The 16,868-nt window shown below is 40.0% G+C and overlaps 2 protein-coding genes across 4 annotated transcripts in view; one reads left to right on the top strand and one right to left on the bottom strand.

Annotated features, from left to right (window-relative positions):
- AFAP1L2 (actin filament associated protein 1 like 2) overlaps nt 1–16,868 on the bottom strand; it is a 138,973-nt gene that overhangs the window by 28,093 nt on the left and 94,012 nt on the right. For all 3 annotated transcript variants that reach the window (XM_027851682.1, XM_027851683.1, XM_027851684.1), the window contains one exon: nt 5,106–5,196. In XM_027851682.1, the coding sequence (XP_027707483.1) occupies nt 5,106–5,196 (91 nt within the window). The remainder of the gene's footprint in view (nt 1–5,105; nt 5,197–16,868) is intronic.
- VWA2 (von Willebrand factor A domain containing 2) overlaps nt 1–16,868 on the top strand; it is a 131,005-nt gene that overhangs the window by 79,350 nt on the left and 34,787 nt on the right. The window lies entirely within an intron of this gene.

Raw genomic sequence — 16,868 nt, 5'->3', positions numbered from 1 at the left:
ATCTCCCTTCCTCTTTCATCCTGTTGTCAAATCCACCAATGAGGCAACCTGTTTTTACGACCTCCAAATTAACTCCTTCACAAATTCTTCACCTATTCCTAGCCATACTCTACTCATTTAATCAATTAAATGGATTTTACAAATTGGCTCAACATTAGGAAAGACTTTTTAATAATGAGAGCTGTCTGAAAATGGAATGGGCTGCCTTGTGAGGCATCTAGAGGTGTTTGAACAAGGCCTAATGGGTAAAGATTGGCTAGGTGACCTCTGAGGGCCTATGCAATTCTACTCCAATGGTACATTATAAAAGAAACTGAGATAACATAGTAAAGTAGTACTTTACATGCCTTGGATAACATTCAGGACATTAGTATTATTATAACTACCAGGGCCTATGAGTAATAATGATAAAGGAGAGCAATGACAGTATTCCTAGAAGCAGAATTCAGTATGCCACAAGACTCTGAGAATGGAATATAGAGCTACCCTCCACTATGTAGTTATTTAAGCCCATCGTCACGAAAGGCATCTAAAATGTGGTCTCCCATTTTACCAGTCTCCTCCCTGGACTGTCTTAGGAATATGATGGGCATATGCCCCTTTGGCTATAGAAGCAAAGTCAAGTAAGAAGGGCAGAAATAACTATTAGTGAGGGCACGGTAATAAGGGGCAGGATAGGGACATGCACATGGGCAGAGAAAGGGACAGTAACGAATACTCTTTTTGACAGTTCATAACATTTCCCAAAGTTTCTCTGTAAGGATACAAGGGTATAGCATTCCAAATCCAGAAAAGGGCAGTACCCAAGGTGATTGTGGCATAAATGACTCCCTCAGGTACCTGCACCCATTTTGGGATTCCAGTGGTGGAAAATGTACCAGAATGACCTGTACAATATTCAGAAGGAAAAAAGGCATGGGGGTGGGGAGAAGAAAAGAAAAAGAGAGTCACAAATGGTATGATTAAGGTTTGAGGTAAGAAGAGTGGAGCCTGGTTTCAGCTGAAAACTGTCCTATCCTGTTACTTCATTCAGTAACAGTAACAGTCAGTGAGTAACAGTGAGTAATCAGGCATGCATGGAGAAAGAGGTACATCAAACAATTCCGACTTTCAGGAAGTCAACAAAATTACTTTCATTCAATGCAGGTGAGGTCCTATGGACCAAGGTAGCATGACAATTGACACTATCATATAATCTTTAAATTAGGCACAAAGAGAATCACAAATATGGATGGTCAATTCATCAAAAGGCCAATTTTCAACCTGAGTACATATTAACATCATTATGAAGCAAGTTGACTATTTATCTCCCAAATCATCTCTCAATTCTGACTCTTTCTTGAGAGCCAACAAGCTTGTATTTCTCCCATCCACCTTGCAATTTTAAAAAGTCCTCCCTGTGTAATTCTGGTTGCCTACTAAGTTAGTAATACCCAGATCAATTAAGATGTCCTTGCAACGACCCAAACTCTCACTGTAATGAATTAACCCAAATTCACTGAACAGTGATGAACAACAGGAAGCATGAGTCTAGCATTTAAGTCTTTCTAAACCAAAGCCCATGACAAGTGTTTCCATTATGAAGAGTCTCACCTCCTTCCAACCCCCTCTCTCCCACTCTCTGGGAGTCAGGCATAAGCTGGTACTTGCCAGGAGAGAGAAGATTATCTAAAATACAGAGGTGGATGCTTCAGTGAGTCACCATTTCAGCCTGCTAAAGCACCCCAACCTGCAGGTTCTTGATTTGCCTTGCCTATCTCGCCTGTCAGACACTAACAAAGCAGCCCTGAGCTTTGGTGTGAAATTGCAGTCCAGACCAACTGTTTGAAAAAGTATCGGATGTTCAGCACATCAATTACAGACAGACATCTAACCATAAGACCACTGCTCTTCGAATTACATCGAGCAAAACTGGGATCCCAACTTTCCAGAGCCTAGAAACATATGGTAGGTGAAAACACAGTATGAGAGAAGCAGAGGTAGCCATAGAAAACATATTTCCTATCTCATCCTGACTCTTCAGCTCTTTTTCTTCACAGGGCCCCATAGTATCACCTATCTTCACTGTCACCCAGTGACATCATTCTCTTTAGCAATATTCATTCATGGCTACTGACAATGATAAAACATAATCTTTTACATTTACATTTGCTTTATACTTTAATCTCATTTAATCTCCATAGCAAGCCTGGTGAGGTAAGGTAGAGCTGATATTTTCCCCTATTTTCGTGATGAGGCAGGGGGAGAGGAGAGAAATGGGAAGAGGGAAGAAGGGGGTGGAAGAGGGCCTGGGAGAAAAGGAGAGAAGACCACAGGCAAGGTGAGGAGGTGAGGCAGGGAGGGGGAGAGATTAAGTTACTTGTTCAAGGTTATACAGAGAACAATTATTACAACTGGAATAAGAAGATAGGTCTCCTGATCCATGATGGGCCAGAGTTTTTCCAATGCTATCCATTGTTAATTTGGTTTTGATTTTAAATTTGGTATTCTGTTAACAACACAACATTTATGCCACAGGTTTTGTACCAAGTTGAGAAGAAGGGATTTAAAAATTGGAGCTTTGAGCCTCTAACATTAAGCTGATATTCTTTCCTCCTCAATCCCCCTCTATTTGATTCCTTTATTGCTTGGTTTGGGGCCAGGGCTAGCTATAGTTGGGAAGTTTGGCTATGCTAATTCTGAGCACAGAGAGAGAGGTACCTGTTTTAGCTATCTCTGTTTCAAGCTCGAAGTATTGTGGTACTGGGGAAAGAGGACTGACTCCAGAGTCAGAGGACCTAGGGCAAAGTCACTTAACCTCCCTAGGCCCAAGTTTTCTAATCTTTAAAGTAAGGGGTTTGGACTAGATGGCCTTCCAGCTCCAGATTTAGGAACCTAGGTAGATGTGACCTCTCTGAGCCTCAGTTTACCTCATTTGCAAAATGAGCAGGTTGCACTAGATGGTCTCCAATGTTCCTTCAAGCTCTAGACGTAGGATCCTATGGTCTTTGGTACAAGGGATATGTGGCAAAAATGAGTGCTGGGTACAGAAAATGAATGGTGAGAGGGCAGGAACTTCTTAATCTCCAAAGGCCACAAATTATTTAGTCCATCCCTCCATTCAGACACAACTGGTGACCAAATATTCTCATATAACTGATGCTTATCCAGTTAGTTCCAGGAGAGATAATCCTTTCAACTTAGTAACCGGTAGTTTTATTGAAAACATATAAAATCTGATCATATAAACTTAAGTCTAAAACTGCAAAGATTTCTAAATAACCTCAAATCTGACGTTCTTTCTAAGGCCGCATGCTAACAGTTTTACATCCCTATTTTTTTTTAAGGCAATTGGGGTTAAGTGACTTGCCCAGGGTCACACAGCTAGTAAGTGTTAACTGTTTGGTCTGAGACTGGATTTGAACTCAGGTCCTCCCGACTTCAGGGCTGGTGTTCTTAAGAACTTGAAGGCTAAAAATTTCAACTCTGACCTTGACAGAAATGACCTCATAGCTCTGAGACATTATGCAAGTCACAACCTCTCAATTTCCTCAACTGAGAAATAAGGTGGTTGAAGTAAATGATCTCTAAGGTCCCTTTAAAATTAAGATTCTAAAAATGTTGAACTCAAAAATCTTATGGAAGTGAATGTTGAAACTAAAAAATAAATTAAGTTTAAAAATAATAAAATTAAGATTCTATCTAGGTCTCTATTTGCTGGTAGATTAGCCACTAGGAATAATGGTCAGTACCAATCTCAGGACCAAAGAGGATCCTCTGGATGAATATCTTCTCAGCATACTTTTCATGTTTCCCTGGATACGGACTTTCCTGGCTAAATCAATCTGAGGTACTACATGATACCTTGACCCACTAAATGCTGAAGAAGACATATTAAAACTTTAACAAATAAATGTGGCAACCATCTCACTCTCTTGTTCTGTATTACAGGGAAGTCTGAAGGGGACCTGTCCTCTAACAAGATCCATTATGGCTACCTGCTGGCCTATATAAATGTCCCCTCTAATGTCGCACAAACTCACCAAGAGAGGTAGACAGCTGATCAAATCATACTGTTCTGTTTTAAGCTGGGGCATCTCAGAAGAATATAAGATGCATTATAGCAAGGGTCAGATATCCTTAGCCTTGAAGCCTCAACTGGAAAGCAAGGAATGGTGAGGTACTGGCAGAGAAATCAGGGAAAAGAGTAAAGGAAAGAGGAAGAGGTAGAGAGAAAGAAGCATGGAGAAAAGGATGATAGGCATAGTAGTTTGGGAGTGATAGAGGAAGAACCCACAATAATCACCTCTCATGTTCCCTCTGTGGTCCCTTTGTGTCAAGATTCAGTTCTGCACTTAGATGTTCAACTGAGGAGGGCCTTTGTGATTTAACCAACCTATCCTAAAAGTTGTGATGTAGTAAGACACCACTGGATTTGAAGTCAGAAAGATGTGGGTTCCAATCTTGCCTCAGACACATATGACTAGCGGTATATCTCTGGGCAAGGTGTGCAATATTTCTGAGCCATGGTTTCCTCATCTGTAGAATAAGGGGTTTGGATTCAATGATTTCTAAGGATTCTTTCAGTTTGAGATCTATGACTATGACTCTATTATCCCTGAGCAGCCAAGTTCAGGAGGGAGCCTGGGTCGCACCTCTAAACCGGCTAAGAGCCTCTCATTCTTTTATCAGAGCCTGGTTACAAAGAAGCTTCTCAGTTCTGTTTCAGACTTCACCTCATTTGGCGTGGACACTTGACCCTTCCTGTCCCTGTAAGTGCTGATGTCAGCAATGCTCAGCAGAACATGACAACAGGAAACACCAGACCCCATAAGCCTTCTGATCCTGAGCCAATTCAAGATTGCCCTCTAGTCCTAGCCACGCATCCCATTTAGACCAGAGAGAGCCTTCTTGGAGGAGCTGCCCTGTCTGCAGGGACAATTCTTAAGTCATATCTGATATTGAATGCTGATAGGGAGCCACCTTTTAAAATCCCAACCAGATTTCTCTTGCCTTTCAGCTACAAGACAGGAATGTCTATAGCTCCTGGGGCATTAAAAGCACTTCCCTTCTCATGGGCATGAAGTACTTAAATCACCCTTAATGGTGAAGCTACTGGGATGTACCATTTAAGGAAGTATCATATGGCTCTGCCTCTTCATAATATCCCTCTGGAGACTCGATCTTTGGGACTGGGAGCTGTTTCCTTTCTGGAATCTGTGGAATGAACAAATAAAACAAACATTGTTTTTTTCAAATAAAGATACAGGAGAAAAAACTCAGAATTAACTCTTTCAGTGGAAGGATGAAAGGAGTTCTTGGAAAAATTTTCTAAAAGAAAAATGTTATATGGTTTTGGAATCAGTTAATTTCAACCAGATAGGGAAACCAGTTAGGTTTATGAGCAAGGGGTTGGGAAGCAATGTGAAAAAAAAATCCTTAGTGTTTAAAGCTGAATACCTTAGAGAACATCTGACCCTCCCCCCCTTTCAGATGAAGAAACTGAGGCTTCCAGAGGCTAAATGGCAGGCTCCATGGTCACTGAGAGCTAGAACTTTAACGCAGGTCCTCCAGCCCTATAAAAATATTAGCTATTATTATTACTTACTGGGATGTTGTAAGATGTACCAGGAAAGAAAGAAGGGTCAACTAGTCAATAAATGTTTAGCAATCAACTAACCATGTCTAGCATCTTCACAAATGCTTATCAGATTGTAAATGTTTTAACATTTTAGATGATCTATAAACATACCTTTACAATGATTTCTTAAATTTAAAAAATCCATGGGAGATATTGAGGTACCATTTATTAAGTTGTCTTTGGTCTTCTTTGGGAACGAAGGATGAAGAACAGAAACGACAAATTTGTCAAGTTATGAATTTCACAATAAAGAGATCTAGAGCACTGTTTCGTTATACTTGGGGGTTTTTAAATACTGTATGTGTTTGACTTTCAACATACAAGAGATGGTTGTGGTCTTTGAGAGAGCTGCCTAAGACCAACCATTCCTTCAATCTAGCTTAAGTATTCTTCATGCTTTAGGAAATGGAGATTTGTAAGGAAAAAATGGAAAGGAGGCCCCCCTAGGGGGCTAGACACTAAGTTCTTTCAGAAACTTCGGTTAATTATTCTCATCAACCACCTTTTTCTTCCTTTCTCCAACATTACAGGTGAATGCTTTAAAAAAAAAAAAAGGAGTGTGTTGTAATGTATATAATGTAATGTTGTAATGTACTAAAGGACATCGATCCTGGAATTAGAAAATCCAGGTTTCAAATTCAAAATCCAAAGTTCAAAGCTCTGACACTTACTAGCAAGAGTCTACTATTAACCGTTTTGAAACTCAGCTTCGTTATCTGTAAAATGGGGATAATGATAGTGTATTTATCTACCTTAAAAGGATTTGTGTGGTAATGGGTCTGTAAACCTTAAAGTACTATGAAAAGTTCATTATTATCATAAAGGCCAGCAGCCCAGCAACTCACTATGGCTTTGCCCCATAGATGTAGGTAACATACACAACTATAGCTTTATAAAACTATATCTCAATATCTATTCTAACAATACAATAACTATATCTCTGTGGCGATGCCCTAGGGCGTGCTAACTTTTAGGGACATTTTACTGGAGAATTATACTCAGTTGGAGCAGAAGATTCTGAATCAGGACTTTTATCCTATCCTACATACAGTATCTTTCCTGGGCAAATCCTAGTACAGATCCACCTATGATTACCCAGGAGCCTATCCCAGCCCAAAGTCCTTGTAGGCTGAATTGTTGGTGTGACTTTCTGGGAAAGGGGTGCAGTGGGGAGGAATGATGGGCAGGTGGTGTAAGAGGCATCTGATTGTCTTCTTATGAACTAGGGCACACTAGAAGTACTTCCTCTTTCTAACAGGGACTCTCAGTTCAACACAATCAAAACAGTATTGTCAGTAGGTCAAGCAAAGCTGAAAGCCAACCCTAGGAAGCATACCGGATATCTTTTAAGTTGATAGGAGTACAAATCAAGGAAGCAGATAAATGTCACTAAAGTCTTTGAAAAGATTCCAGAACCTGGGAAACGTCCCAGCGTGATTTCTAAGACTTTTCTTAGAAATTCAAGCTTCCAGGCATGTGTGCTCACAAAGACATACATGAACATATTACTTGACCTCTTGGCAATAACCCAAGGTTGCAAAAGTGGGGAAAATGGCCATCTTCCAGACTGGCTAAGTTATGCATAAACCTGCCAAACTAAGGAAGCAAAAGGTAGAGGGGTCAGAAAATAGGGGGCTGCCTCCACTAGACAGCAGATGTCTACAAATCTAATTCTTTTGTGAGGGCAGAGACCACCTCTTATACATCTTTTTATCCTCCACAGTTCCTATCAGAGGGTCTTGAATACAATGGGAACTCAATACCTGATGTCAAAGCTTGGAAGCATAAAAACCATAGTGAATATACTGATGTATCCAAAACTTTGCCTCAGGAGATGGTTTGATTTTGCTTAACTCATCCATTCTTGGATCACACAGAACACACAATATCGAAGGGACTAGTGATATATAGAACCAATAGCCCAGGATTTCCCCAAGGATGTGGCCAAATCTTTTTTTTTTTTTTGGTGGAAGGACACAAAGGGCTGACAATAGGATAATTCAATTCAACTCAATAAACATCTATTAAGTTCCTACTATGTATTGGGTACTGTGCTAGGGATACAAAGACAAAAATTGAAACAGTTTTGCCCTTGAGGAAACATTCTACTAGGTGGAAATAATATGAATACAGAAAAATAAATACTATATATATATATATATATATATATATATATATATATACACACACATACACACACACACACATATATATACACACACATATACATATATATATACATACATATATATCTATATAACACTCCCTCCATGGCTACTTCATCAACTTCCACTAAAGGTGGATTACTCTGACTCCTCTCAGAGTTCTAGGAGCAACGCTGAGGGTCATTGGGGTTTTAGTATTCTTGCTCATAAGCCCTCACAGATGAGCTTCCCAATAATTATCAGTTAGATTCAATAAACTTTTTAGAAAAGGGGATTTATTAAATGGATATGCAAGGGCAGTTGTTAGAGAAACAATCCCCTATGCTCTTGCCCACACAAGTTCCCTGGAAAGAATAGATTCAAATATATCAAAATGGTATCAGAAGATCCGCTTTATTGTGTGGTAGAGGCAACATAGCTTCTGCTTTCTCCATTGATTGACTCAATCTAGCTCTCTGAGCCTTCTTCCTTTATATACATACATACACACACACACACACACACACACACATACATACACACATACACATATATACACATACATGTATAAAGTAATTTTGGGAGTTGGGAAGGATCACTAGCACTAACTACTAGAATTATCAGGAAAGGCTTCATTTTAGGAGATCTGCCCTTGAGCAGATTGGAAGCTCGAGATTGGAAGACGTCAAGTTGAGAAAGGAGAGCATTATAGGCATGGGGGTCAGCCTGGGCAAAGTTCATGTAAGCAATAGGAGAGGTCCATTCATTTTATGAATAAGGTAGTCCTGGATCTCTAAATTCTTTCAAATGAAGCCAGATCAGGCTTGATTGGATGGGAAGGCTGGAACCTTTTGGATGAAAACTTTTCTATTATCTAGTAGGTGATGACGTTTCTTTGAAAATACCCAGACATCTGGGATTTGGATTCAGATGCAGATTCTCATAATCTTAGTGTGAAAACGCCCTGTTCTCTAGTGTAAGAAAGCTAAATTTCTGTGCTTAGGCCCTGTTCGAATAAAGTTTTTTTTTCCCTCAAGTGTAATAAAAACATACACTCTAAGAGCTCTGACCCAGCAGTGAGGGTGCACCAATTCCTTACTTTTGCAACACAACCACAATGTGTATTAAAGTACAGGAAGTTCAAGAAGTCAGTATTGTGAGACATGTCTTTGGATTGGGGGTGGAGAGAGGAGGAAGGGTCAGTGAGTAGGTCATGGCTAAATTATTCAGATGTATCAATAGACAAGTTGTGTGAAACTCTCCCAATTAAGTTAACTCATTTAGGACTAGGCCTTTTATCTCTTCATTTCCAGAGAAGATGGAGGAGTGTAAAGCAGAGAAATCTGATGGCAATCAGCTTGAGAACATCTGTTTCTCCCGAGGCAGTCAGAGCAGCTGGCTGCTTTGGAGTCAGGGATGGCATTCACACAGTCACATCAGAGCCCTACTCTTATCTTTTCTAGGGGCACATTTTCATTCACTCCTGTGAGGACCATCAACAATCAGGAGTGTAACTAGAGGAATTTGTTTCAAGAAGGGTACCCAGAATAGAGGGATAAGTTGCAGTGAAATGGAAGTAGCTTCTGGGGATGAGAATATGGAGACCCTCCTCCCCTCTCCCCGACAGGAAGGGGGAGGGAGGTGGCATGAGGCTAAAATATGAAGTTTGAGGGGTAGGAGGAAGAGCTTTGGAATTCTGAGAGGGAAGAATTTTTTTTTTGCTGGAAGCAGAGAAAGAGAACAGAAGGGATTGTCCAAGGCCGTGGTCAGTGGGGTAATCCAGGCAATTCCTGAACTGGGGAGCTAGAGGAAAAAAATACTTTTCTAGACCCTGACATCATAAAAGTCATGGAAACAGAGTTGGGAGAAACCTTAGGAGTCATCTGCTTCAGTGGTGTCAAACTCAAATAGAAATGGGGGCCATTTATGTATGGAAGTACGTAGGGATCTCTGTAGATTGCATATTGACTTAGTTTTAAAATGATGTATGTGTGTGTATATGTATGTATGTATGTGTACATTACACACACACACACACACACACACACACAGTATTTTTTATTTATTTCCCAATTACATTTTAATCCAGTTTGGGCTGCGCTCTGGAGAGCTGCAGGCATTCAGTCAGTGTGTTTGACACCTCTGATCTGCTCTAATGCCTACCTAAAACAGGAGTCACTTACATAAAATCCCAGATTAGCAGTTATCTAGTCTTTATCTGACTATTTCTGGTACCCTCTGAGGTAGCCAGTTACATTTTTAGGCAGCCCAGTTACAAAATCATTCCCTTCAGTGTGACCCTGCCTGGGCAAGTCACTTTACCTTTACTCTATGACTTTGGGTAAGTACTTAACTTCTATCTGCCTAGGTTTCTTCAGTGGTAAAATGTGATAATAATAGTACCAACTCCAAGAATGGTTATGAAGATCAAATGAAACACGTATAAATGTTTTGTAAAGCACTTAGCATAGTGCCTGGCACATGATAGGCACTTAGTAAGTAGTTAAAACTTTGAAAAAGAGAGAGAAAAATATTTCCTTACAATAAACCAAAATGTTTGTTGTTGCTCAGTCCTGTCCAATTCTTCACGACCCTGTGGACCATACTGTTCATTGGGGTTTTCTTGGCAAAGGTACTGGAGAGATTTGCCTTTTCCTTGTCCAGTAGATCAAGGCAAAGAGAGATTAAGTGATTTGCCCAGGTACACACTGACATAATTTCCACATATCAGTTCTTCAAATATTGGAAAAAACAATGATCATGTCCCTCCCCTTCTTTCCCCTAGCTGAGGCTGCTAGGTGGTACAGCAGATAGAATGCTGGGCCTGGAGTCATGAAGACCTGAGTTCAAAACTGATCTCAGACACTTATTAGTTGTGTGACCCTGAGCATGTCACTTAACCTCCATTTGCTTCAGTTTTCTCATCTGCAAAATGGGGACAATAACAGCACCTACCTTACAGAGTTGTTGTGAGGATTAAATGAGATAATATTTGTAAAGTGCTTAGCACAATCCAGCATGTAGTAGGCTGTATATAAATGCTTTTTCCCTTCCCTTTTCCCCTAGTCTTCTCTTTTCCAGGCTAAATATCTCCACTTGGAATACCTGGTTCTTTCTAATATACATATATACTTTTAAAGCATTACTTTGAGTTCCTTTGTCATTCTGGTTTACATTGATTCTGGGATACATTCCAGATAGTCAACATTCTTTCTTTAATTTTTTTGTTATTTCCTTAAATATTTTCCAATTACATTAAAATATTTTTAACATTTGTTTTAAAAAATTTTGAGTTCCAAATTCTCTCCCTCCTTTCTACCTCTCCCCCACCCACTGAGAAGGCAAGCAATATGATTATACATGTGAAGTCATGCAAAACATATTTCCATATTAGTCATGATGCAAAAGACCCCTCCCCCACAAGAAAAAACAACCAAAAAAAGTAATTTGCATTCAGAATTCATCAACTTTCTTTGGGCAGGTGGACAGCATTTTTATCATGGGTCCTTTGGAATTGTCTTACAAGGATCATTGTGTTAATCAAAGTAACTAAGTCTTTCACAGATTATCATTGCCACAATATTGCTGTTACTGTGTACAGTGTTCTCCTAGTTCTCAACATTCTTTCTAAAATGGGATGCCCACTAACATGATAAAACAGGACAAAGATAAATGTTGGAGTAGATGTGGGAAAATTGGAACACTAGTGCATTGTTGGTGGAGTTGTGAACTGATCCAACCATTTTGGAGAGCAATTTGGAACTATGATCAAAGGGCTATAAAATTGGGCATACCCTTTGACCCAGCAATACCACTTCTAGGTCTGTATCCCAAAGAGATCATAAAAATGGGAAAAGGACCCACATGTACAAAAATACTTATAGTAGCTCTTTCTGTGGTGGCAAAGAATTAGAAATTGATGGGATGCCAATCAATTGGGGAATGGCTGAACAAGTTGTGGTATATGAATATAATGGCATACTATCATGCTATAAGAAATGATAAGCAGGCAGACTTCAAAAAAACCTGAAAAGACTTACATGAACTGATGCAGAGTGAAATGAGCAGAACCCGGAGAATGTTGTACACGGTAACAGTCACATTGTGGGATGACTGACTTTGATAGACTTGGTCTTCATAGCAATGCAAGAATCAAAGATAACTCCAAAAGACTAATGATGGAAATTGCTATCAACACCCAGAGAAAGAACTGAGAAAGAGTTTGAATGCAGATGGAAGCATACTATTTGCTCTCCTTTTCCTTTGTTGTTTTGTTTTACTTCTTCACTCTCATGGTTCCTCCCATTAGTTCTAATTGTTCTTTACACCATGACTAATGGGAAAATATACTTAATATGAATGTATAAGTAGAGCCTATATGAGAATGCATGACACCTTGTGAGGGAAGAGGAGTGGGAGGGGGAGAAAATTTAAAACTCAAAATCTTATGGAAGTGAATGTTGAAAACCAAAAATAAATAATAAATTATTAAGAAAAAAGAATAAAATGGGATGCCCAGCACTAGGCACAATACTCCAGAAGTGGTCTGGCCAGGACAGAATGGGACTACCACCTCTCTTACAGTGGATGCAAGGCTTCTATTAGTGAATGAAGAAATCAGATGACTGCCTTAGCTTTTTGGCCAATACATCACACTGCTGATTCATCACTTGCAGTAGAAATTTGTAATATTACATATGCATCTTTTGCAAGATAGAGAAATGGAACACAAAAGGACTGTGTGCCTCTAGCCTGACCAGTCAAATCCAGGGCAAGGGAAATAGAATATTAAGAAGAAGATAAGACTTAAGGCATAAGCAAGCTAAAACAAGCAGACAGGCATCATGTAGGTGGACTGGGATTCAATTGTAAGACCCTTTTGCAATTTGTGAAACTGTTACCCTTCATATGTTCCCCACAACAAATTTTTCCTGGAAAGACTTCTTTGAACTGATGCAAAGTGAAATGAGTAGAACCAGGGGAACACTGTACAAAGTAACAGCAATATTATACTATGATCATCTGTGAATGACTTAGTTACTCTCAGCAATACACAATGATCCAAGATATTTCAAAGGGCTCATGATGAAAAATACTATCTAAATCCCAAGAAAGAACTGATGGAATATGAATGCAGATTGAAACATACTATATTTCACTTTATTTTTTACATTTTTTTTGGTCTGTGTTTTCTTTCACAACACAACTAATCTAGAAATAAATTTTGCATGAATGCACATATATAACCTATGTCAAGTTGCTTGCCATATTGGGGAGGGAAAGGGAGAATTTGGAACTCAAAATTTAAAAGCAATGAATGTTAAAAATTGTTTTTACATGTAACTGGGAAAAATAAAATGATTTAAAAAAAAGAAAAAATCCTGGAGTGTTTTGTACTAAATTTACTTTAAAGCCCTTAAGAGTATAAATACTGTTTCTTTTCAAAGGAAAAGGAAGAAGCTGCCAAGCTTGTGGCTAGTTGGGAGCAAGGGCCCCAGGTAATCAATGGTAGCAGCTAACCCAACAGACTGGACACTACTAGATAGGGCTTTGGCCCAGGCCACAGTAGTGCAAACCAGAATAAGCTTAAGGTTCTTGAATTAACTAGCTGGAGCAGAGAGTTGTGCCACTATCCTGTTTTATTCTCACCTACGGCCATCCCTCTGCAAAGCGATGGGTCTAATTTCCATCTTCTCTCAACTTTCTGCCACATGGTTCCTGATGGGGACCTAGTCTGTGGCCACTAATAACTTCTGAACAAGTTTGTTTGGTGGTTTGGGGATCATACCCTTCTCACTTAGCTAAAGCTGTTGTTGGCAAGAGTCTTCCTAAGGAGGAACCAGTGAAGTCTTGGCATGCTAGTCTCCATCATGCCTCCATACTGGGTACCTTCTTCCCCATTTCCCCCTTCTTCTCTTTTCAGGTTTGATTTGTGTATTGTCTTCCCCCATTAGATTGTAGGCTCCTTGAGGGTGGGGACTATCTTTCTTTTTCTTATTTGCTTCCTGAGCACTTAGCACAGTACCTGGCACATAGCAGTAGGTTAATAAATGTTTATTGACTGAATGACTGCTAGATTCAAAGTGTGGAGTACACTTTAAAAAATTCCTCTGGCCTGAGAGAACATAGGTTCACCCCATACCTAGAATCAGCTGAGTTAGGGCTGTGTGCTTTCATCCATTGCATTTTCTCATCAGGGACAGCTACCCTGTTTTTCCACATTCAGATGCTCCAGCCTGCACAGCTGTTCTTTTCTCCATCCAAGCCAGATTCCCTCAGTGAACTTAAGAACCATGGCTGGCTGTGAGGAGGTTGGGACTTGTTACAGAGATGAAAAAAGGGAAATATGATGTATGTGTGGGTCACCGGGCTCTTGGCTCATCCTGGCTTTAAGGCCTATCTGATGATTCATTCACTGCTCTTGAAATTCCCTCAGGGAGAGTGAACCTTGGACAGCGCAAAGGTGATCATTTGAAGAAGTTGGAGAAGACAGTCTTTGTGTCTCAGCAAAGCAATTCCATGGAAAATGGAGCTGGCTTCTACTATGAAGCTGGATGGGTTTTCTGGAAAATCTCCCCAGGGTCTGGAATTCATCCACTGGAACAACTGCCTTACATCTGAAAGCTCTCCTCAGCGTTGCTTTGGGTTTTGCCACATCAATTCCATTGACTAATGTTTTCTCAAACAACCTCTCCTGCCCCCCTGCCCTAGAGCAGAAGCCACTAGAAAGGTGATGTTTTCTCTAGAGGAGGAGCTAGCCTCCTCCATAATTTCTAATCCCCTGGACACCCCTCTCTCCTCACCTCACACTTCTTTCCAAGTTCCTTTATTTTATACACCAGAGCCCTTCCTGCAGAGGTAGCTGACAGGGAAAGTTTCCTAGGTAGTAAACCCCATAGTCAGGCTCCCCTTAAGCAAGAAATCTTAACATTTTGTGTGTGTCATGGACCCCTTTGGCAGTCTGGTGAAGCTTATAGACCTCTTCTCAGAATAATATTTCTAAATGCATAAAATACATGCATAGGATTACAGGGGAAACCAATTATATTTGAAACAAAGTCAACAAAATATTTTTAATAAAACAACAACCAAGCGCACAGACCCCAGATTAAGAAAGCCTACTGCAAAAGATCATAAGAGCTATCTTTGTCAAGGAAGTCAAGTCCCTTTGGAAGGTGCTCATGGTGACCTAATGAACTTTAAAACTTGTCTACGTGAAATCTTGAAGCAAATAAATTTGCCTCACTATTTTAAACACACACAAATTCCTGGGTCTGAGTTGACACTACACAGTTGGAGTGAGGTTCCAACTCAGGAAATTCCCCTCGTTTTTTGTTAACCTGTGAACAGCTGCTCCCCCAGAGGCAAAGCAAGCAGTGGAGTTTCCATCTGGCAAAGACTAAAGGTTCTTGGGGCAGAAGAGCCATAATCAGGTTATAACAACAGACCCAGTCCACTCAGAGAAGCTGCTACATTCCTTGCTCTCCTCTCATAGGCACTGGGAAGTGCCCAAATTGCTTTCTTCTATCCTTTCTCCTCCTCCTACTATCTCTCCCCCACTTTATATGGGGCATCCCTAAAAAGAACACAGTTTAAAGCCTTAAGGTTTTCAAAGTGCTCTCATCTGAGCTCCACAGCAGTCTTGTAGGTACTTGTATTATCCCCATTTTGTTGTTGTTGTTCAGTTGTTTTGCAGTCATGTCTGATTCTTTATGGTCCTCTTTGGAGTTTTCTTGGCAAAGATACTGGAATGGTTTACCACTTCCATCTCTGGCTCATTTTACAGATGAGGAAACTGAGGCAAACAGGGTTAAATGACTTGCCCAGGGTCACACAGGGTCACTCAAGAAGATGAGTCTTCCTGACTCCAGGCCCTAGCACTCTATCCAGTGCACCACCTAGCTGCCTATCCCCATTTTACCATATGGTAAACCACAGGGAGGTTAAGTGACTGGCTCTTGGCCACCCAGCTATTAAACATCAAAGATAGGATTAACATCCAATCTCCTGAATCCAATGCTTTCCAGTATACTTTGTTCCCTCTCAAATCCCTTCCCTTCTGAATAGCAAGGCAAACTGCTCCTAAGTGACATGAGCAGAGACAAAATGCTCCCTCAGGCACTGAGCTTTGGAAAAAGTGTAATCTGACCCCAAAATCTAAGTAAGATCCCTCAATTAGAAATGGCTCCCCACTCTCCTTGACCTCTGAATCACTGTTGACCTTGCTATCCTTGTTGCAGTCTCATTCTGTGGCTTCTTTCAGGCAGCTCTCACAAAGTTCCCTTCCTGTTTCTTCTGTTTTTTGTACCACCCCTGAAATGTAGCTGTTCCCCAAAACTGTGTCCTTTATCTTCTCTCTATATCTTCTCTCTTTATATAATTATTATTTTATTAACAGAATATAAAGGTAAAATTATAATAAAATGGTACAATTATTAACATGACATTAATATAATAATTACTATAATATTACATTATATAATTCTATATATTTTTGTCTATATCTTATCTTCTCTCTACATACTCAATTCCTTGGAGAGCTCATTTAATCCAACAATTTCAATTATCACCTCCAAATGGATGACACTGTAATACACCTTCAGTTTCAATTTCTCTGTCAAGATTCAAGCCAATGATTACAATTGCCAAATGGACATCTCCGCATGGATGTCCCATCAGTACTCAAATTCAACGTATCTTGAAATGAACTTACCTTTTCTCCAAAGCCTACCTCTCCCAGTTTTCCTATTTTTGTTAATGGCATAGCCATTCCACCAGTTACCCAGGCTTAAAACTTGAGCGTTATTTCTTTTCTCTTCCCTCTCTCTTCCCTTTACCCCCTCCTCCCCCAATTTGGTTAGTCACCAAATCCTATCAACTCAACCTTTATCAACAATCATTTCCTTCTTTTCCATTCCTCTTGCTTCTAAGGAAGAAGTAACCCTTCTTCTCTCCAAGGCCAATGCCTCATGTCACTAATTCCACATAGATTCTATTCCTTCCTGTCTTCTCCCAGAACTTACTCACTCTAGCATTTCCCCCTCTTTCTTTTACAATCTCTATTTACTATCTCTTGCTCTACTGCCTACAAACATGCTCAGATC

Source organism: Vombatus ursinus, unplaced genomic scaffold (assembly GCF_900497805.2).
Source record: "Vombatus ursinus unplaced genomic scaffold, bare-nosed wombat genome assembly UNPS02009205.1, whole genome shotgun sequence".
Taxonomy (NCBI): domain Eukaryota; kingdom Metazoa; phylum Chordata; class Mammalia; order Diprotodontia; family Vombatidae; genus Vombatus; species Vombatus ursinus.
The sequence above is the reverse complement of the archived record's forward strand: the minus strand, read 5'-3'. Positions and strand labels throughout refer to the sequence as shown.